The sequence below is a fragment of the Colobus angolensis genome, unplaced genomic scaffold, assembly GCF_000951035.1.
Source record: "Colobus angolensis palliatus isolate OR3802 unplaced genomic scaffold, Cang.pa_1.0 Scaffold262, whole genome shotgun sequence".
In the NCBI taxonomy this organism is placed as follows: domain Eukaryota; kingdom Metazoa; phylum Chordata; class Mammalia; order Primates; family Cercopithecidae; genus Colobus; species Colobus angolensis.
Window position 1 is genome coordinate 2,005,496 of NW_012115844.1, and position 23,249 is coordinate 2,028,744.

The following is a 23,249-nucleotide window of genomic DNA, read 5'->3' on the forward strand; positions in this document are numbered from 1 at the left end:
ACCCTGCATTCAGTTCTTTGGGATACATACCCAGAAGTTGGATTACTGGATCATACAATAGTTCTATGTCTAACTTTCTCAGAAACCCCATACAGTTTTCTGTAGCAGTTGCACCACTTTGCACTCCTACCAGCAAACACTAGTGTTCCAGTTTCTCCACATTTTTTCATCCTTGTTTTTTTTAAATTTAGCCACTTTAATGGTGCAGTGATATTTCTTTTTGGTTTTGATTTGCATTTCTCTGATGATGTATTTGCTTTGAAGAAATATCTATTCAAGCCTTTTGCTTATTTGTAAATTGTGTTTTTTGTTGTTGTTGAGTTGTAGGTGTTCTCTATATATTCTACATATTAACCTTTTGTCAGATATATGGTTTGCAAATATATTCTCCCATTTTGTAGGTTGTCTCTTCACTCTGTTGATTATGTGCTTTGATGCAGGAAGTTTTTAAGTTTGATATGGCCCTGTTAGTCTGTTTTTTTCTTTTGTTTCTCTGCATTTGGTGTCATGTCCAAGAAATCACCACCAAGTTCAATGACCTGAAGCTTTTTCCCTGTGTTTTCTTCCAGGAGTTTTACAGTTTTTGTTTTTTATGTTAAGGTCTTTAATTCATTTTGAGTTAATTTTTATGTGTGGTGTAACATAAAGGTCCAACTTCATTCTTTTACATGTGAAAATCCAGTTTTCTCAACATAATTTGTTGAAGAGATTGTCCTTTTCCCCACTGAGTTATCTTGGCCTCCTTATAGAAGATCATTTGGCCGTGTAATAGAGGTGTATTTCTGGGCTTTCTATTTTATTTGGAAGACTACATTTTTAACCAATAAAATGTTGCTCTTAATTAGCATTTCTTTTATGGTGCATCCAACTCTCCAAGTAAATCTTGCTGTCTGAAAGCAGAGATGTTAGAATAACACTACATTTATTAAAAGATCTTACAAAATACTGAATGTCGTGATGGGTGAAAATTGACACTGGGAGTTCTTGGGTTATCAAGTTTCTAATTTGACATGGGGAAAGTCAGGGAGGAAAAACGAGCAGATCCCACAACAAGTTTTGCATTGAGTAGTAAACAGTGTCTTTAGAAGCACATACGCTTTCTGGCATTCAGAAGTGGTGGTGCTATCTTTTCAGAATTGTATTTTCATTCCATCAAAAGTGTCCACTCCATGCAAATACTTTTTTTTTTTAAATTGAAGAAGCAATCATGTTGAAAACATACATTTTTTTCTTTGATTCTTCACAGACAACTATTTTCTTCAGATTTCATTGTTGAAGAAGAATCTAGCAAATACCAAAAGATGACATGTTCAAGCCGTCTGTACTTTTACCTAAATGTGTAGCAAACCTCCACACTATATAATTACTTCTCATACTTCAGCATTGGTTTCCTTGTATCTTCCAACAAAATGTATTGACAATGAGGTATCTTTTTTTGTTTTTGTACTATTTTCTATGTATCACTTGAGCCATTAAATGGCAATAGAAATAACATTTCCCCAATGATACAAGTTTTGTTAATATTTTTCCCTAATAAGTAAAAATGTAAAATAGGCTTCACAATTTATAATTAAGTTTAATGTAATTTTATGACTATTTGATTACATGTGAGATGACCAGAATAATAGAGACAATTATGATGCTTAGATTTTCATTGTCTTGCTAATCATGATAACTTCCTGTATTTTCTTTTAACTTTTAAGTTAATGGATACATATGCGGGTTTGTTACATAGTTACACTTGTGTCATGAGAGTTTGTAGTACAGATTTTTTCATCACCCGGGTATTACAACTAGTACCTATTAGTTCTTTTTCCTGATCCTCTGTCCCCTCCCACCCTCCCTCCTCTTGTAGGCCACAGTGTCTGTTGTTCCCCTCTATGTGTCCATGTGTTGTCATCATTTTTCTCCTACTTATCAGTGAGAACATGTCATACTTGGTTTTCTGTTCTTGCTTTAGTTTGCTAAGGATAATGGTCTCCAGCTCCATCCATGTTCCCACAAAGGACATGATCTCCTTCTTTTTTATGGCTGTATAGTATTCTGTGGTGGATATCTACTGTATTTTCTTTATACAGTCTATCAATGACAGACATTTAGGTTGACTCCATGTCTTTGCTATTTTGAATAGTGCTGCAAGGAACATATACTTGCAAGTGTCTTTAAGATAGAATGATTTATATTCCTTTGGGCATATACCCAGTAATGGGGTTGCTGTGTTGAATGGTAGTTCTGTTTGAAGTATTTGAGGAATCACCACACTGTTTTCAACAATGGTTGAACTAATTTATACTTCCACCAACAGTATGTAAGCATTCCCTTTTGTCTGCAATCTTGCCAGCACCTATTATTTTTGGGGTTTTTCCATTCTAACTAGTGTGTGATGTTATCTCATCGTGGTATTGATTTGCATTTCTCTAATGATCAGTGATGTTGAGCTTTTTTTCATGTTAGTTGGGTGCATGTATGTCTCCTTTTGAGAAGTGTCTGTTCAGGTCCTTTACCCACTTTTTAATTGAGTTAGTTTTTTTTCTTATAAATTTATTTAAATACTTTACAGATGTTTGATATTAGATCTTTGTCAGATGCATGGTTTGCAAACTTTTCTCCCATTTTGTAGATTGTCTGTTTACTCTGTTGATAGTTTCTTTTGCTTGGTGAAGTTCTTTAGTTTAATTAGATCCCATTTGTAAATTTTTGCTTTTGTTGCAGTTGCTTTTGGCATCCTCATCCTGAAATATCTGCCTATTCCTATGTCCAGAATGGTTTTGCCTAGGTTGTCTTACAGGGTTTTTTGAGTTCTTTGTGTATTCTTGATATTAATATTTTGTGATAGTTTGTAAATATTTTCTCCCATTCTGCAGGTTATTTCTTCACTCTGTTGATTGTTTCTTTTGCTGTGTAGAAGGTTTTTGTTTGATATAATTCTATTTGTCTACTTTTTGGATTTGTTGTCTGTGCTTTTGAGGTCTCAGCCATAAAAATCTTTGCCCAGACCAATGTCTGTAAGCATTTCTCCTGTTTTCTTCCAGGAGTTTCACAGTTTCTGGTCTTAAATTTAAGCCTTTACTCCATTTTGAGTTGATTTTTGCTTATGGTGAAAGATAAGAGTCTGTTTTTATTCTTTCACGTGTGGATGTCATCATGAGGTTAGCTGGTTATTATGCAGACTTTTTTGTGTGGTTGCTTTATAGTATCACTGGTCTGTGTACTTAAGTGTGTTTTTGTAGTGGTTGGTAGTGATCTTTCCTTTCCATATTCACTGCTTCCTTTAAGAGCTCTTGTAAGCCAGGTCTGCTAAGAATTCCCTGAGCATTTGCTTGTCTGAAAAGGATCTTATTTCTTTTTTGCTTAGTTTGGCCAGATATGAAATTCTGGATTGGAATTTCTTTTCTTTAAGAACATTGAATATTAACCCCCAATCTCTTCTGGCCTTTAGGGTTTCTGGTAAGAGGCCTGTTAGTCTTATGGGCTTCCCTTTGTATGTGACCTGACCTTCCTCTCTAGCTGCCTTTAACATTTTTCCTTTTATTTCCTTTTATTTTTCCATCCAGATCCTTGGAGGATCTGATGATTATGTGTCTTGGGGATGATCTTCTTGTGAAGTATCTTACTGGGGTTCTCTGCATTTCCTGAATTTGAATGTTGGCCTCTCTAGCTAGGTTGGGGAGATTCTCATGGATGATATCTTGAAATATGTGTTCCAGGTTGCTTCCAGTCTCCCCATCTGTTTCCGGGACACCAATGAGTAATGGATTTGTTCTCTTTACTTAATCTCATATTTCTCAGAGATTTTGTTCATTCCTTTTCATTCTTTTTCCTTTATTCTTGTCTGACTTACTTCAGAAAGCCAGTCTCCAAGCTCTGAGATTCTTCCCTAAGCTTGATCTATTCTGCTATTAATAGTTGCAATTGCATTATGAAATTATTGTAGTGTGTTTTCAGCTCTGTCAGGTTGGTGCATTCTTTTCTGTACTGGCTATTTTGTCTTTCAGCTCCTGTGTCATTTGGATCTTCCTTGGATTGGGTTTCAACATACTCCTGCATCTCAATGACCTTTGTTTCTATCCATATTCTCAATTCTATTTCTTTAATTTCAGCCATCTCAGTCCAGTTCAGAACCCTTGCAGGAGAAGTAGTGCCGTCATTTTGAGGAAAGAAGGTACTCTGGCTTTTTGAGTTGTTAGAGTTCTTGTGCTTATTCTTTCTCATCTTTGTGGGCTTATGTTCCTTCAACCTTTGATGTTGCTGATCTTTGGATTTTTTTTCTTTTATCCTATTTGTTGACATTGAGAGTTTGATTGTGGTATAAGGTGGGTTCAGTCAACTGGCTTCATTTCTGGAAGATTTTAGGGGGCCAAACCTCAGCTCCCAACTACTGGACTTCATGCTCTAAATCTGGGGGACTAGTATCTAGCCCCAACTTTGTTCTCTGACTCCTCGAAGGTAGGAACCTACTGTGCTGGTGGGACCTACGTATTCGTGGACCACTGGTCATTACATTTCAGTGGGTGGTACTAGCCAAAGTGTTTCGTAAGGCAGCAGCAGTGGGATTTGTCCTTGTTTTCATGTGTTAGCAGCAGCAGCAGCAGCAGCACGGTGGGGTACACACTCATCAACTGCAGGAGGGTGCTAGCAGATGCCTGCCTCCCTGCAGGCATTCACAACAGCAGCAGAGGCATTACTGCTTTGAGCGACACAGGGCTCCTGCTGCTGGCGACTGTGTCCACGGTAATGCTGGTGGTGGTGTTAGCATGGGGGTCTGGTGCTGGCGGGTGCAGGTCTGTGTCTGCCCTCTGTGCATGATCACTCAGGTGGGAGCGGCTGCTCAGGGTAGGGGAGGTTCATTGTTCTCCCTTCCTAGTTTTACTCTTGCAGCAGTGTTGGTGCAGGAATGGGGCTCTGGAGCTGGTGGGGCTGGCGGGGTTCAGTGGGGCGAGGGAGCAGACAGGCTGGTGTGTGGCTGTGAGCACTGCTTTCCACCCTGAAATCTCATGAGAACTTATTTACTATCATGAGAACAGCACAGGAAAAGCCGTCCCCATGAGTCAGTTACCTCACACCAGATCCCTCCCATGACCTGTGAGGATTATGGGAGCTACATTTCCAGATGAGATTTGGATGGAGACACAGCCACCCAAGATGAGATTTGAGTGGGGACACAGCCAAACCATATCACTACCTACCACAATACCTGGCATATGATAGATACTCAATAAATGTTTGTTGAATAAATCCTTTTTTTAAAAAATTGACCAATGGTAGTACTAGTCTTTCCATGGTTTTATTTGTTAGGAAAAAAACTTTTGTTTGAGTAGTAAATGATAGATGGAGATTTGGAAGGAAGGAGAGAGAAAGAGAAAGAAAAAACAATAAACCATTAGAAAAAACAAATGTACACACACATTAAGTGACACAACTTTTATTTGTATTTATTTATTTATTTAATGGATGGTGATTTCAATGGATGGTGACTTCAATGGGAACTGTTCCTGGCGATAAGATTTGCTCTTACTCTCGTTGAATTAGAAAAGTTTTTTAGCTTCAATATTATGATAAATTGGATATATAAATGTCATTGCTAATAGCTTAGTATTTTAGCCTTCCACAAATTGATGCCTGTGGTATCTGGACATTTCTTGGCCTATTCTTGTAAATAAGGAGATAGTGATGTTTAAGGAATAGCACTGTGGCCAGAAAAGCAAAAAACAAACAAACAAACAAATAAACCAAAAAGACCAGGCGTGGTGTCTCACGCCTGTAATTTTAGTGCTTTGGGAGGCCGAGGTGGGCCAATCATTTGAGGTCAGGAATTCAAGACCAGCCTGGCCAACACAGTGAAAGCCCATCTCTACTAAAAATACAAAAAATTAGCTGGGCATGGTGGCAGGCGCCTGTAATCCCAGCTACTCGGGAGGCCAAGGCAAGAGAATTGCTTGAACCTGGGAGGCAGAGGTTGCAGTGAGCCGAGATCACGCCATTGCACTCCAGCCAGGATGACAGTGCAAGACTCCGTCTCAAAAAAAAAAAAAAAAAAATTCCACATTTTCCAAGGTAAACAATATAAATGGGGCTCAGGAATACCCCATTAGATTAAAAAAAAAATCTCCTAGAGAGAGAACCCTTGAGCCTACAAACTAAAGACTTTCAATGTAATTTTAAATAAAGTCTTTTATGTAGTATGAGTGCATTTTTTAGTTGATAATCAATTGGCACTATTATGTAGGCTTACTAGATTTGCAAATTTACAAGTTTTTACAAGTCAGTTGGGTCCCTTCCTCAGGAAATCAGTTTAAGTTTTTTTTTCCTATATTGACTCAAAGAGCCTAGTTGTCCTTAAATCCTGTGAATATATTTGCCTTATAATTTGACAGCATTGAATAAACACCCTTATAGGGTCTGTAGTGTTGTAAAAAGAGAAACTGTTAAATAAAGGATCACATTTGGAAAAATAGACTGTGCTGGATAAAACCAGTATTGCATATGAGTGCTGTGCTTTGCTTTAAAGCACCTACAACTATTCAAGGAAATATATCCTTACCCCTTACTCTCAAAATGGATACTCTAGATGGAAAACAACTGAACTACGTCTTTGTGAAATTAAACTATGGCTATAAATTAATGTAAACACCCAATGTAATATTGATCTCTTAAGCAGAAAGTTATATATTTGTGCTAACATTCAAACTTACAGAGATTACAGAGCTAATTATTAATTATTAAAGTAATTAAACTGTTTCAAGCCAAATATACTTGGGTAAGTACAACTTGCCTTCAACTAATCACCATCTTTAAATGTACTATATTAACTAGATCTTTGTTGCGCATCATCAGTGTGCCTGAACTTATACAGATGATAATAATAATGATAGCTCACATTTTTTTTAGCACTTATTTGCTGGTCATTGTGCATTATACATAGATTAATTATCAAATAACTCTATACAAAATAGGTATATTTATTATTCCCAGTTTATAGATGTGGAAACTCAGTCATAAAGAGGTTTAATAAATTGTCCAAGGTTACACAGCTAGTGTCTAAACTGGAATATAATATTGGAAAGCAAGTCAAACATGTTAAAAATGTATTGATAGACTCTAATATTGAATTGTTTTCTCTCTTTAACACCTTTCTAGTTGATTTGGAACATATGAGAACAATAAAACCTGAAAAACACTTACGATTTTGCCAGGAAAATGGTTTTAGTAGCCACTTTGTCTCAGCCAAGACAGGAGACTCTGTAAGTAAAATAATGAATACTGTATATTATAAGTGATGTTTTACTTTTATTTACTAACATTCCTAGGAATTATACTTCCATTATTTAACCTTTGGAGCAAATTAATTCCTATTGAAAACATGAAATTCCTTAGATTAGGTTTAACATGTTTATTCTGGTTATATTACTTTTATAATTTATTTAACATAATTGTATGGTTATTTTCAACAAGGGAATTAAAATGAATATAAACCACCCATAATGTCAGTATCTAGAGGTAACCACTCATAACCTCGTATGATTCCATCTAGTCTCTTTTCCTGATGCTCACACTAGTACTGTTGCCTGTGGCTAGTAGATGGCATTCATTGAGTGCTTACTTTGTTATAGATATTGTACTACTCTGATTATCTCCATTTTATAGAGGAGTCTTAGAGAAATTATGTATTGGGGTCCAGATTACACAGCTAATAAGTGGAGGAGAGAGGATTTGTAAAGGCAAATAGTGACACTCTGGGACTCACAGTCTTAACCACAAGCCTGTATTTATTTTTAAAAGTTAAGATTATAATATAGAAATAATTTTATATTTTACTTTTTACTTAATATTTTTATTGTTTCCATGTCATTTAATAATAGATTGAATAATTCATTTAATAAATGTTCAAAAATTTATTCAGTCTTATTCTTATTGTGGAACATACAGGTTGTTAAGTTTTGAACATAATGTTCTAATGTAAAATTTTGTCCATAAATTTTTGATGTTTTGGTTATTTTCTTCAGGTAGATTCCTTGAGAGGGGATTGAAACATTGCCAAATCACCACCAGAAAGACTAAATTCATACTATCACCGGCATTGTATGATTGCCATAACTACATCCTTTTAACATTCAGGATTTATTTATGTATTTATTTTAAAATCTTTGTCAAATTGGTAGGCCCCCCCCAAAAGAAAAAAGATACTTCACTATTTAAATTTGAATTTCTTTGATTATAATTGAGGTTGAAATTTTAAAAGTCTTATTAGTTATTCACTTTCTGCTTTTTACTTGTTATAATTTTCTATTGCATTAGAAATTTTCTATGACCATTTTTATGTTAGTGCTAGTAGTCATGTGTCACAATTTTTTCAAATAATCCTCACTGACCCCCATTTGACTATTTTTCCAGTTGACATTTTTCAACTAAAAGAAGTTTGAAATTTTTCTGTGGTTTAATATTTTTGATGTTTTTCTCTGTAATATCCTTTATAGTTTTATACCTAAAATAAATATTAAATAATATGACTGGGGTTTAATCTTTCTTTTGGTAAGACTCATTAAAAAATTTGGACTCCTGGAATCCTTTCCCCTCAGACAATGTGAACATGGGCACATATGCACCCATCTATGCCTTTGAAAAAAATGTAATGTCAGTAATTGTAGGTAAATTCATCCATGGATTCACTGGGCTTCTGCCCTCACTTAATCTTCCCAGGGGTCTTTTTGCCATTTCAGAATTATTTTAACTTGTAGTATTTTAACTTGTTTTGAACCACTTAGTATTTTTTTGCCACTTAGTGTTTTTTGTGTGCTTATATTGAACCACTATTAAAAAACTTCATTTTTTTTTAAGTGATACTTTGAAATGGTTTGTTCTTGTGAAATTACTTTAAGACTTGTAATCATCTCTAGCTCCAGGTAACTTCCTCTTGTTGTTTGAGGAGTTGAGCTCCTGGCTTACTATTCTTTCTCTGATATTACCTATGTCATAATTCTTAGTGATTTCAGTATCCTTGTTTCTTCCTGACTCCACCTTAGTCACTCTCGCATACCACAGATCACGTCATTACAAATTACTGTGGCTCTTCTATTACCTCAGTATCAGTCATCCTAATCACTAACCACCAACCATCTTCTGTTTCACATCCTTGAATGTCCTAACACAACCATTCTCAACCCTAGCAAGACCTACAAGACATTGATCCTAACACCTTTGCAAAATCTTAACCTCCTTTCATGTCTTCATTTTTCTCTTTTCTGAACTTAAATCTCATGGCCAGTCCAAATCATTGCAATGCACATACTCTCAGTACCCTTTTTCCTCTTTCACTTTGTCAGACCCACTTGGCTAAACCTTAATTCTGGTTTAAACCAAGCCTCTGCTTTTTCATAGGTGTGCTCATGAACATGACCAGAGAAAAACAGAGGTATGCTGGAGGTTTCACTTTCAGTTCACAATCCCTAATCTCAAGTGGGCCCTTAATGCTGCTCAGTAATAATGCCCTACATCCCTAGTCTACCACCTCTTCCCTCAGCTAGGTGACTTTTTTTTTTTTTTTTTTTTTTTTTTGAGACAGAATATCACTCTCTCATCTGGGCTGGAGTGCAGTGGCGCAATCTCAGCTAACTGCAGCCTCTGCCTCCTGGGTTCAACCAGTTCTCTGCCTCAGCCTCCCAAGTAGCTGGGATTACAGGTGCCCACCACCACACCTGGCTAATTTTTTGTGTTTTTAGTAGAGATGGGGTTTCACCATCCTGGCCAGGCTGATCTTGAACTCCTGACCTCGTGATCCACCTGCCTCAGCCTCCCAAAGTGTTGGGATTACAGGCGTGAGCCACTGTGCCCAGTCAATGACTATTTCATAGCTTCTCTTCTCTCTTCAAATGTTCAAACTATCCTCCTCTATTCTATCAGCTGATGACCTTGTTTCCTATTTTGTAAGAAATTTGAAACAAACAGAAGACAACTTATACATACTGATGCTACCAGGTCTAACCTCATCCTACTTACCCCATCTGTTCTCATATCTTCTGTCTTCTCTGTGGTTACTATGGGATCTATTCTAGCTAGGGCCAACTTCTCCATTGTGTACTAGTCCCATTTATCTTTGCTGAATCAAGGATATTGCTTTAGCAGTTCTGTTTCATATGTTTTATTTTTTTTCCATCTACTGGATTATTCTTTCAGCATACAAAATATTATGACTTACCTTAAAAACAAGAAAGCTCTTGATGCCACATTTTTTCTCTAGCTGTTGCCTCATTTCCTTCCTTCACTTTCCAGTATATGTTTTGAAAGAGTTGCCTCTAGTTCTTCTTTTCCCAATTTTTCTTCCAGTTCCAGCAGACTTTTGCCCTCAGTATTTTACCCAAACTGCTATTATCCAGGTCATCAATGGCCTCCTTTTTGCTGAATCCAATGATCAGTACTCAGCCCTCATCTTACTTGACTAAGTAGGAACATAAATAATTGCTGATCACTCTCTCCTCTTTGAAATACTCTCTGCACTTAGCTTCCAGGATACAATGCCTCCTGTTTTTTTTTTTTTTTCTACTTCACTAACTACTCTGTCAGTCCCCTTGACTGATTTTCTTACCTCTCCAACCAACTAAGTTTCAGTCCTTTGATATCTCTTTTTCTACACGTATTCCCATAATAGCTTTATTTAGTCTTCTGGCTTTGCTCAGACTTTTCCCCTGAACTCTAGACTCTTATATCCAACTGCCTGTGCAGCATCTCCACTTAGATGTCTAATAGACTTTCCAATTTAACATGTTTAGAACTGAGCTCTTGATATTCCCCCCTCAAATCTCTCACAGTCTTCCTCACTTTAATAAATAGCAGATCTACCAATTGCTCAGGCCAAAAAAATTTTGGAGCCTTTCTTGACTCCTCTTTTTCTCTCATACCCCACATCTGTCACCAAATCCCATTGGCTGTACTTTGAAAATATATCCAGAACCTGGTGACTGTTTCTTACTGTGTCCACTCCTACCACTTTGGTTCAGCCTCCATAATCTTTTACATTAGTTTCTTTGCTGATTCTCCTTTTGTACACTTGGTCTCCTATAGTGAATGTTAATACAAACAACCAGACTAATGCTGTTAAAATAAAAGTCACATTGGACCACCCTCCCACGCCTTCCATTTCATTTGGAGTAAACGTCAAAGTCCTTCCAGTAGCCTACCAGATTCTACATGCTTTGCAGTCCCTTCACCTCTTTGCTCATCTTCTTTTAGAACCACTCTTTCTCTCCACTCCACCACAGTACTTTTCCTATTGTTCCTTGAACATTGACTATCAATGAACTAAAATATATTATGCTTCTTAGGGTACAAACGGCATAAGGCTATCAGAAATATGTGTCCATTTTTTGTTAGAAATAAAAATTAACAAAGTTTTGATAAATATTCTGTAAGCATGTGATGAGTAGGGATAAGAATATGGTAGGACATTTATGAAGAAAAGATAGTTATACTACACTAAATGTCAGTGTTGGAACTCTAGTAATTATAGTGGACCTGACATAAGCTAACTATGTGTGGAAAGGCTATTTATAGAAAAATATTTGTCTGTTTTTGTTTAATCGTAATGGCATATATTTTTCCTTTGAACTGATAAAATATGGTAAATAGTACCAAGTTACTTTACTCAAGATACATGGAGAATTTGTTGGAATGATGTGAAAGGCACGGAGAGTATTAAGTGTTTGAAAGTAAGACCTTTTAAGATAGGCCACAGGCAGCTAAAAGGGCCAAGATAAAATTGGCAGTGAAAAGTGGGGTGGTAAAGTATAGATTATTTTTATTTTCTTCAGTAATTATGGGAGTTTTTATACTAGTAAGTAAGATTGTTGTTTTTTAAAGTGGTAGCTGTAATCATCATGTTAAATCTTTAATGTGTGTGTTTAGAGAAAATTCATTGAATTGCATGGAGTTTTAAATTATGGCTTAATAATTTAAAAATTATTATATTTAAAATGTTGCTACATTTGACAAAGGTATTTTTGGAATCACCTGCTATATCATATTTTTGCAATTATTGCTGTTTATCATTTTTAAGAAAATTCTGTTTATTTGAAGATAACTTAAGCATGACTCTTTTATATCATTTAAACCCATTTTTGTTATGTAGGTCTTCCTGTGCTTTCAGAAAGTTGCTGCTGAAATCCTTGGGATCAAATTAAACAAAGCAGAAATAGAACAGTCACAGGTGATTACCTTGAACTTTATATTGAAAAAATTAATGAATTTCTTACAAGGCATTAATTTTCACAACATAAATTCTTACACATTTATGCCTTCTGTGTACGTGTCTCTAAAAGCTTTGGGAATAGATTTTATGTATGAATCAGTGTTTATTGCAGAAGATGGAGAATGTTAACTTTTTGCCAAATTATGATACCCTTGAAACCTCATTTTGTCTTTTTTGTTGGGAAAAAGATAGTGGTATAAAAAAAATTTATTAGTGGTTAACTAATGAGTTTAGGTGCTGACCACATTGTTTGGTACTTCTTTATTTAAATCCTTTTGGAGCATCTATTCAATTTTAAAACATCCTTGACTGTAATGATATTAGTTTTTGATGTTATTTTGTTGTCAGTTTAGTAATGCTATTAATTAGTAAGGATTTCTAAGTTTTTTCACTATTCCTAGATAGTTCGGTTAGACTAAGAAAAAAACATGCATATCAGTAGCCAAGAACTTTAAAGTACCACTATAATTTCCCACTAATTCATATGTCTGATAGAATGAAAAATCAGAGCAAGAGCCTAAAAAGCTATGCTTCAGAAGTGGTTTGGTTAGAAGTAACAAACTAATTACATTTTTCCTCAATTTCTTCCACTCCATTCACACCCTGTGCAACTAAAAAAGTCTAATTATCTTTTCCCATCCTTAAATTTTTCTTTAATTCTTTTAGAGTTAGTTCTGTATCTTTTTCTCATGATCCCTCTCTCTCTCTCTCTCTGTGTGCGTGTGTGTGTGTGTGTGTGTGTGTGTGTGTGTGTGTGTGTTTTAAAACGATTGAAGCAAATATTTGAAATTGTGATACTGATGTGGCTGTTTCTAGGACTTGATTAAAATATTTGAAACGCTAAACATTTGCTAATTTTAATTCCCATCATTCAAAGACATTTGTTTTATTTAGCACTTGGTATGGCCAGATACAGTGCTAAGATACCCAGACACATAAAAAGTGGTTATTTGGTTTGGATCTAGGAGAATATAAGAAAGAGAAGTCATCATGATTTGCTTGATCACACAGACCTTGGATCCCAGAGGTCAAGTAATTCCTTTGCTTTTTAGGTTCTCTGTCTAAATAATGTTTGTCTCTGCTTAATTAGACAGTCTGTGATTATCATAAGTGATTTATTCATCATATGTTGTATACTCAGTATAGTGGTGGGTGTAAAAAAGAATTAAAAGACTTTAAAATGTCCCTGCTTTCAGTAAAGAAAATTAATAGGTTATGTGCCAGGGGGACTGTGTTATCTCAGTTAATCCTCATAACTCCCTGGATCAGGTAAAATTTTATCATTTTATGATCAGGAAGCTGAGACTATGGAGAGATTCAGTAACTTGATCACTAACCCTTAGTTGGGCAGTGGTGGAGTCAGAATTTGCACGCAGGTCTCTCTGACACCAGTGCCCTTGGTGTTTCCACTCTACCATACTGGGGGAAAGTGTACTGGGCAGTTTGGAGTGGGAAGGGAGAAAATGGCTGAAAGAGGAACTAGTATCAACAATATACCTGGGTAGAAAAGCTTAGGTTGTATTTTAGAAACAGAAGAGCAGTTTGGTTAAAAGACCATTTGTGTCAGAGTATAAAGAGTTTGAGAACAGATTTTGGGGATTTATGAATGCCAAGTTGATTAATTTTATTTGACCTATAATCATTTTGAGGTAGGGCAGTAAATGAAAGCAGTTTTTAGATAGAATTAATCTAATGGGATATTTTTGTATGTCGTTGGATAGGAGGGAGATTGAAGTAAGGAGACTGAGTTACTGCTACCATGTGAAAATGGCCAAAGTCAAGGTGGAAAGGAAAGAGGGAACTGATAGGACTTGTGGAATTATTGGATAAGAGAGAATAGAAGTCCAAGATAATAACCCTGAGGTTTCTTGCTTGGAGGAATGAAGACAAGGGAAACCAATGATTGTGGTCTTTCTGAAAGAGGGAATGGTGGGCTGGTGCTTCACAGGTGAGAGGGCCGCACTGAGGAAGAATTCCTTGTACTGCCTGAGCTGTGCAGTAGTGATCAGATACAAGGAGACCTCTGGAGAGATGAAACAACTGGAGGCAAAATTTGGGGAAAGCTTTATTAACATTAGCTCCCTCGTGTTGCAAGATCAACAGACTTACTATTTTGACTTTGGATATGGGCTTAATATCCTGGCATATTTTAAATAAAGAGATATTAGATGTGTTAATTACATAATTCTCTACCCTACCTGCACATCCACCTTGTTTATTATGCTTTGAGATTTAATTCTATCTTCAGTTTGTTGGTGGCATTTACTCTTAATGCATTCATTTGAAGGGGAATTCAAGTTACTGCAGCACTCTTCTATATGTTTGTCAAAATTCTTTGTATATAGCAAGAAGCCTCATTAGTCTTTCTTGATCCTGATGAATTTGGTGTTTTTGCCAATTGTTGATTTTACAATTCATATTTCTCAGTGGAAACATTTTTGCAAGTTCATCTAAAAGACTAGGAAGTGCAGATTATATTTTTATACACACACACACACATATATATACACACACACATATATACACACACACAGACATACATATACACACACATACACACTGCATGTGGTTTTTGCGACATTTGAAAGATTACTGGGGGGATTCAAGGGAATGTTTGAAAGTACTTTATATTATTCTATAGAGAAGGAGTTAAATGGCAGACTCACCAGTCACATTGATATTGATGCTCTACTATAATAATTTACTTTGTGACATAAGTATTTACAATGAGATTTTAGTCCTAGTTCCATTCACTGATTATTTAAAGAGATTCTGCTAGTTTATTTCCAACCTAGATTGGTCTTATTTGGGAGTTACATAAAATGAGTTATCAACACACTTTGTAAGCTTTGCAAGGAAGAGGAAGAGAGAGAAAAGAAAATGGATGCAATTTATTAACACAGTAAACATATTTTGAGGGTCTGTGTAATGCCAGGGACCACAGTAGAATCTGGGGATACAGAAATGAATAAGAGAAAGTCCCTATCCTCAAGGAGCTCCCAGAATAAGTGCGGCAGCCAAACATTTAAACAAGGAACACTATAGATCCCTTTTTCACAATTCCCAATTTGGTTAATAGTTTCATTTGCATCATTTATGTAGTCTTCCCCTTTCTCCCCGACCAACCATTATCCTCTAAGATATTGTAAGAATTGATACTGTTGTTAACAAGTGTTATAGTTTCCCAGGTTGTTCAGATTTTTTATTTGCAAACTGTGTAGACCTTTAGGAGAAAAAATAAATTGACAATTGCTGTTGTTTAGGAAATCCAGCCATCAGCTCTTTAAGAATGCATTAGATAATTGATAAAGAAAAAGCATAGTCCTTTTAGTCCTGTCTTGTGTCCTTCAGACTGAATTGCAAGGAAGTTTTGCCATATCTACTTGGTGTTAAGAGTTCTTAATACATTTTTAAGTCTCAACATTTTTACTTGCCAAGTAATAAACTATAAATTTCTGCTTGGTTTGAACTAGGTATGTATTAGTTTTTAAAATACCAAAAAAAATTTCTATCATGTCTGAGATATTCATTAAACTTGCTAAAAATATATATTCCTTATTGTCTCCTCAAACTATATTTTCAGACTGTATCTGAAAGTATCTCACGTAGGGCTTGGCATGTAATAGACATGCTCAAGATTTTAATTATCTTAATTGGCATATTATTGTACAGTACCCCTTTAACCATTGGTCCTTTCTGCTTTTTAGCTTTACCTGAATATTGATCTTCCTCAGATTCTTCTTACCCATGTGTTAATTTTTTATGATTATTTTCTCGAGTATGTTTATGAAAACTATCCTGGGATTTCTTTCTTATCCTAAAGACCACTTGTTTTCTTGAGGAGCACATTTTCTCACTTTGTACATACTACTCTGACCCTCAGATATTGAACGTTGCTTAATGGATTTTCATATCACATACTATTTTTTCTCTTTCCTATTCACCTTTTATATTAATTTTTTGAGTAAAATTTCAAAACCAGGTGGGACTTTAGAGATCATGTAGGTATGCTTTTTAACATGTTGTATCCTATATCCATGCTTTAAATTGTATTCTGTAATCTCGTTACACTTTGAATGTATACCAGTCAGAATATTCTGTAATAGTTTAAAATCTGTTTTATATGCTAGACTCTTATTATGTCAAGAAACAGAGATTATGCATTATTTACCTAAATGTCTGCAATATCTGGGATAGTGATTGGCTTTGAATGAATGATAGTGACAAATGTTTTAGCCTTCAGAGTGTGTTTACTCCATATCCTGGGCATGACAAACTATGGCCTTTGCAGTGGTAAATACGTTCCTATTATCTGGAGTAAGGTGCAATTGCACAGTTGACCAATTTATCTTTAGTATCTCTCCGAGAGTCCATCTATACTCCTTACACCTTGTGCCCCAACCCATAGGTTGCTTTCTTGCTTATGCCCTCCGTTGCTACCGCTTCCATTTCCAGAATCCACTTGGCAAATGCTCTTTGAAAATATCAGGGTTAAGCTTGTGTTCACTCATATAACTCTTTTCCTCTTAGGGCCACTTCATTATTTTCATTTCATCAATTAATAGCAGAGAATAATTGAGTGTACTTTGTGGCTCTAAAAATAAAGGTTGGTATTTTGTAGGTAACATTTTCTCTAAAAACATCAATAAATGGCTTTTAAATAAGCTGACTATAGTGAAACCACCTACTGTGAAGTTTATGACATGGAAATTATGTTTTTCTAATCATAGAAAGTGAAATTTGGAATCTGCAGAGCCTTGGTTATGGGTTACAGTTCGGAAACACTTTACAAAGCTTTATGTCAAAGAGTCAAAGCCCCTGAGAGTGATGCTGTCTTGTTAATTCTTCATTAATTTGATGAAAATTAATAATGAAATCCAAGTCATTTACGTTAGTCAGTTCTTGGACCAAAATGTCTCGAGCACAGGACAGTAACCTGGTTGTGTTTCTAGGATAAGACTTAAACCAACATTTTGTTGGATTAACGAGTTGCTTACTGATTATGAAAACCCCATCTCTTCATTGTAACCCATAGTTTGGCATGAAACAATTAGGTTTGGGGAGGTTAGATAATAGTATACAATATTTCACTGATGTACCCCCCACTCATACCTCATTTGGCAGTTGGTAATGCTTGTGTTGATAGCATCAGGTGGAGTGCCTAGTAAATCATGAGTCTTGTCCAAAAGTTAATGCTGCTTATTGCTAGGGAACTTAAGCAGAAGCCACCCAAGGCTAATATGTTCGTATGCCTCAGCATCCTATTCATTTACTCTCAATTGTTTATAGAATCTTTATTTATAAATGTAATCACAGATAGCAGCTCATATTAAGATGCCTTTCTATCTTAGTAAATTAATAGATGCTATTATGAAGGATGAGTGTCCTGAAATAAGATATTTGCAATCACATGGATAGCGAGGATAGTTTTAAATCTAAAATATTTGGTAGCATGTTATCTCTGTCATACATATTTGTCACATGTGGTCTTTTTATCCTAAGGGTAATAGCAATTATGAATATAACAAGGTAAAAACAAATCGTTTCTTATTTAGTAAAACTCTTAGATATTTGAAAGCAGCAGTTGTTGTACTTAAATATTGTACCTCGTGAATTTTTTTTACATGACCTACAACTGCATTTTGAATTTGTTTGTTTCTGTATGGAATTTGGAAGTATGGAGGTTAGGATTGGGAGGAATGGGGGAGTGAGCATCACAAGGAAGTCTTGGACAAGTAATAAATAGTATTAAATATAAAAATTGTAAATGGCATATGGCTTCCTCTGATATCTTCATTCCTCTCCTCACATTCAAAGATAATTAATTACTCCTTCCTCTGTGTTCCCACAGCATATTATAAGTCCACTAGTTAAGTGTTTAACTTGTATAGCAATTAGTTGTCTATGTGTTTCTCTTTCCACTGGGTCCTCAGCAACTTGTGAATAGATTCTGTGTAAGTTGCCCATACATTCGCAGTATAGAGTGACTGGCACATAGTATATCTTCAGTAAATCTTGTTAATGGAAATTGAATTAATCCTTTTATTGCACTTTAACATAGAAAAACCTCATAATTCTTCATAGTCTTCTGAAATTCTGGGCATTATATTGTTATATATGATTGTGTTATCAAAAATGGAACTTACAGTTTGGGAAGTTCAGTGGTCATATCTATTTCAGTAATTAAATAGAATTACAAAGAATAATGTTTCTTGGGCCTTTGTTCCTTTCCTTTTCTTTCCTTTCGTACGTGTACATTCTGCTGTTTGTGTGTGTGTGTGTGTGACATGTTTACATTTATATGTTAATTTTATGTTTCTGCTTTGGTGTTTTTTTATTCAGTCATTGAACATACTTTCCATTTGTCTTTTTTTTTTTAATTTTTTATTCTTTGTCTCATTTATGTTGTATGGAATTGACAGCATATTGTCAGGGCAGAAATAGTGAAGTACCCGGAAGAAGATAATCAACATACCAGCTCTGCTCAGAGTAGAATCTGTTCAATACAGTAGTGCAGGTATTAAGGGATAAATTATTACAGTTTGGGGAGGTGGGAAGGGAAAAACAGTGAATGCTATCTTGTTCTTTATTCCTTATGAATAGGGAAGTTCAGATGATTATTGTACATTATTGGAAATTAATATTGCGTCTAAGTCTTGAATTAGAACTAAAAAATTGGTCCTCTGCCAGGAGACATGAATTAAGAAATTGGAAACAAATTAAAATAACATTTCAGTTACTTTTAAACATATTTGTCTTTATGGTTGTGTTTATTACATGTGCAGTGAAGTGGAGAATTGAGGCAGTTATTTCATTATTCATTCCTTACCATTTTTCCTGAAATAGCTTGGTAATTGAAAGAGTATTTTTAAAATTTGCCTTGAATTGCCCTTCTTTGTCTGCTTGTGTGTGCAGACTTTGTAGAGTTGAAAACAGTAAAGGATTTGTTTTAAAGTATTAGAGATGAATATTAAGCATATGCTAAATGTATCATTTTAGATATTCCTTGAAGTGTGTGTTAGAGGGAAGGAGGGAAGAGTTAAAAGTATCTTTTGGTTTAAATTATTTTACAAACGAATATGAAGTAATTTTCTAAATTTTTCATTATACTGTATTTTGTTAGAGTTGTATTCATAACCAATAGTGAGCCATTTGGAAATAGGGATTTTGGAGGAAAGTTTTAGAAATTGGAAAAGATTTAAAAATGGGTTGCTCAGAATATTTCTGCTTTATATGTGAATCCTCTTTAACATTTAAATGTCCTCTTACAAACTCACAAACTGCTGTAAACGTTCAATGAAAAGGTATCGCTAAATATAATGGCTTATGGAAATATTAATAATGTTACTTTTCACTTTGAAATGAGTTCTTTTCTATGATTTAAAATACATATGAATGATTCATTTAAATTATTTTGCTCTAAATTATTGTCAGGGTTTAATTTTTCCTTATTGATTTGTCAGTTTTTCATTAGACTTATGATAACCTCAAGTTAAATGTCATAAAACCAGGGACAGCTCCATAGCTGAGTTGCCATTCTCTTCTTGAAAACAAAAAAAACAAAAAACACTCTTCATTTGTTTGTCTGGCTTATTCTTCTAATATCAACTCCTGCTTCATTTGTGGTGTCCATCATCAGAAGCTCAGCAGAGTTCAGAAAATAAAAATATATTTTAAGGAGCTCTTTCTAAATGTTCTGATGTCCTGATAATAACTCTGTTTTCTTTTATGACAGAGGGTGGTGAAGGCAGATATTGTAAACTACAACCAGGAACCTATGTCAAGAACTGTTAACCCTCCTAGAAGCTCTATGTGTGCAGTTCAGTGAGCGCATTTTTCTTTTGTGTTGATAGTTCTGGCTGCCCTTCACCTCTGGGTGGGCCTGAGGACTTCTAGGAACTTGTTTTATCAGTGACCATCTCGGTAGTTCAGTTAACACTTTCCTCCCAACTTGCTTCATCATTGCTGTTGCCTCACAGTGGCAGGCAGCTCCTTGGATTTGAAAGAATTCAACTTTGGGACCACACACTTTGAATTCAAAATGGAAAACCCATTCCCTGGAATTAGACTGCTTCGTTGCAAAAGAATGGTGTTGCTTCTTTGTATGTCCTTGCTGCTTTTTTCAGTGATATAAATTTTTTTAACTTAATATGAAAAGTATCCAAGTCTTGATCATCAGCCAGGATTTTGCCACAGCAATTTCATTCTCTTATCGGAACCTGTATGTGTCAAAGTATACTTCAGAGTGCAAACATTAAGCAAGTAATATATTTTACCTACAGATACTTATGAAGACATTCTTTAGCTGTCTATTGTGACTAAAAGTATATAAAGCTGTATCTAAGTGAAAATGCTTGAAATAAGGCTGTAATAGAAATATTTTTTCATTTTTTAAAAAAGGGCCTAAAGTGTTTATATTGTAGTTTGTAACTCACAACGTAGTGAGTATTTGATATTGTATTTTTATTACTGTATCATTGTCATTATGTATTGTGTAATACTCAGGTTTGAAGGCTTTCTGAATTTTGATAAATGTTCAGCTGATGTTCCACATGGAATTTCTCTTGCAAACTGCATAAGAGTACTCCCGCAAATGAGTTATGACATTGTGGACCAGACTGTACCTGATGTTCAGATGTTTTTCTTTCACGAATAAATTTATTTAAATTACTTCTTTTGGCAATTTTCTTTCAAACGTCTTCCTTTTTGTTACAGAAAGGCAGTGTGTATTTGGATACAAAATTAGTGATTCTGCGAAGTTTAATGTATAGTCAGTCACTTAGAATTGTTAGGTTATTTTGTTGGACCAATTAAAATCCATACTCCATAGCTTGGCATTTCAGGGACTTCACATCAGCTGCCTCCCACCTTTCTACCTTTTCTCATGCCACTCCACTGTACCATCATCACTCGTCTGCAAACAGCTATGGACTCATTCCTATTTGCTTTGTGATGCTCTGCTTTCCTGTTTTTGCTCCACAGGTCCCTCTGCTGGAAATTCCTCCCCCTTCTCCAAATGTCTACCTCCTGCCAGCCAACCTTTAGGCACTGTGAGAGCAGGACTCTGTTTGTCTTGGTCATAGTTGTGTGGTTTTTTTTGTATGTGCTAAGATACAGTGCCTGGCATGACTGGTGCTCCATATTTGCTACATTGAAGCATGAACAAAAGCCACCCCTCCACAAAGCCAGTCCTTGTCTCCACAGCTCACAGTTCCACATCAGTACCTCTCTGATAGCCACTGCCCCCTTTCTGCCTTGAATCGCTGCTATTTGTGCCCCTGTTTTTTATTGTTTAATAATCCATGAACTCATTGAAGGGCAGCTCTGGTCTCTTCTCTCTCATGTCTCTTACAGTGCCTGGCAGCATGCCTTTGTCATGGATTTGCCACAGGGGTGTGTAGAAATTTGGATACCTGATTTTAGAGGTGTAAGGGATTTTGGAAAACTTTGTTCACTTCCTTATGTGGCTAAGGAAACTGAAGTGTGGACAGAAAAAGTAATTTGCCAGAGATCGTGAAATCATAGAGCTAGACTTGATAGATCTGTCTCTAGGCCGAGAAATTTAAAAGAAATTAATTAAGAAAAGATTTTGAAAACTCTACTTGTTAGTGGGTCCGACCTCTTTCTACTTTGATTTTTATATTTTTCATTTTATAATTTGGCAGACTTTTAGATCCTTCAAGTGATAAACCCTTCAAGCTATTGCAGCTTATCTTCCTGATATGTGCAGGCCAGTTGACTAGGGATGTTAATAGAATATAAAGTTGAACAAATGAGCTCTCAACCCTCAGGACTTTACAGTCTAGTGGGAGGGATGTTTGTTGTTGCTGCTATTTTAAAAGCTGTGATTGATTGAAGGCTTCTATTAAACTAAACTTGCCCAAGGCTTTACATTTAGTAAAAGGTGAGGCCATGATCCGTTTGGTCATTTTGTGTTGATTTCACCTCCATCTATGTGAAAACGGAAGGATTTAAAAAAAAAAATTTTCCTCCCAATACAATTACTGCAGTACGATGAAGTATGACTTAACACATATGTATGAATTTCAATTTGCAATTTCAGACAGAAATTGCAAAAGGTCTACGAGACCAAATTTTTTTAGTGGTGTGTTTATAAACTTAGAGCACTGCGTGGGACTGAGCAGGGGCCAGGGAAGAAAATGATGTTAGTAGGCGTTCTGTGGTCTGGACATTTCTAGGCATTTGTTACATGGACTGTTTTATTTTCACACCCATCTGTGAGAGGGGAATTATTGCCTCCTCTCATAGAGGAAACCTAAGCTGAGACTAAGTGATTATACGAAAGGCCTTCCTTCAGTAAGGGGTAGAGCGGGGTGCTACACAAAATGTTTCTGTGACAGAATGGACTATGTTGGTACTGGTTTTAGGCTGCCTTCCATTTGTGAAGGTCACATAACTCATGCGCTTCCTGAGAGTTAAATAGATCTTAGTTTAAGCTGTTCTTTTGAGAAGTGGCGATGGGCCTGTGTGGTCCTTCTGCCCTTGCACAGTGACTAGCTTGACCAGTAGCATGTGTCCACAGGGGCTGGTGGTGGGAAGTTTGCCCTCTGATCACTCAGATGAAACAGCAGTTTCCCCTCTGTACCCTCTTGCCCGCCTTCAGTCTCATTGGCGTTATGTCTCTCCCAGCGGAGCATGACTGGTCCTTGAGAGCCTTTTGCCTCAAGGAAAGCAGATGCAGTACAGCATATGGCCAAAGCGGATTTCTGAATTCCAGATTACAATTTTCCCCATACCTCAGGTTTTATTTTTGAAACAGAAATGTAGGATTCATGCTTATTTTACTTTGTTACCTCTCCTGTCTATAGTTTTTAATTTAAAAAATTACAAGTCTTTCCATCTAGTTTTAGGTACTTTGTCTCCTGAAGACGCATGCTATAGAGTTTCAAACACATTGTGGTCACTTCTGCTGCTTATTGGGCTTTTGAAAAACACAAAAGTCTTCAACCAGAACTGGTCATTGGATGCTGCCTTTCAAGTGCACCCTCTA

The 23,249-nt window shown here is 35.8% G+C and overlaps 1 protein-coding gene across 4 annotated transcripts in view; it reads left to right on the forward strand.

The window, feature by feature from the left end:
• RAB28 (RAB28, member RAS oncogene family) overlaps nucleotides 1-20,909 on the forward strand; it is a 131,269-nt gene extending 110,360 nt beyond the window's left edge. Inside the window, exons 5-8 of one of the 4 annotated variants that reach the window (XM_011947354.1) lie at nucleotides 7,138-7,241; nucleotides 12,119-12,196; nucleotides 16,769-16,844; nucleotides 19,974-20,909. In XM_011947354.1, the coding sequence (XP_011802744.1) occupies nucleotides 7,138-7,241; nucleotides 12,119-12,196; nucleotides 16,769-16,813 (227 nt within the window). In that variant the 3' untranslated portion in view covers nucleotides 16,814-16,844; nucleotides 19,974-20,909. Of the gene's footprint in view, nucleotides 1-7,137; nucleotides 7,242-12,118; nucleotides 12,920-16,768; nucleotides 16,845-18,660; nucleotides 18,756-19,973 lie in introns of those variants that run through there. The other 3 variants (XM_011947353.1, XM_011947352.1, XM_011947351.1) reach the window with 3 other exon arrangements.
• The last annotated feature ends 2,340 nt before the right edge of the window (nucleotides 20,910-23,249 follow it).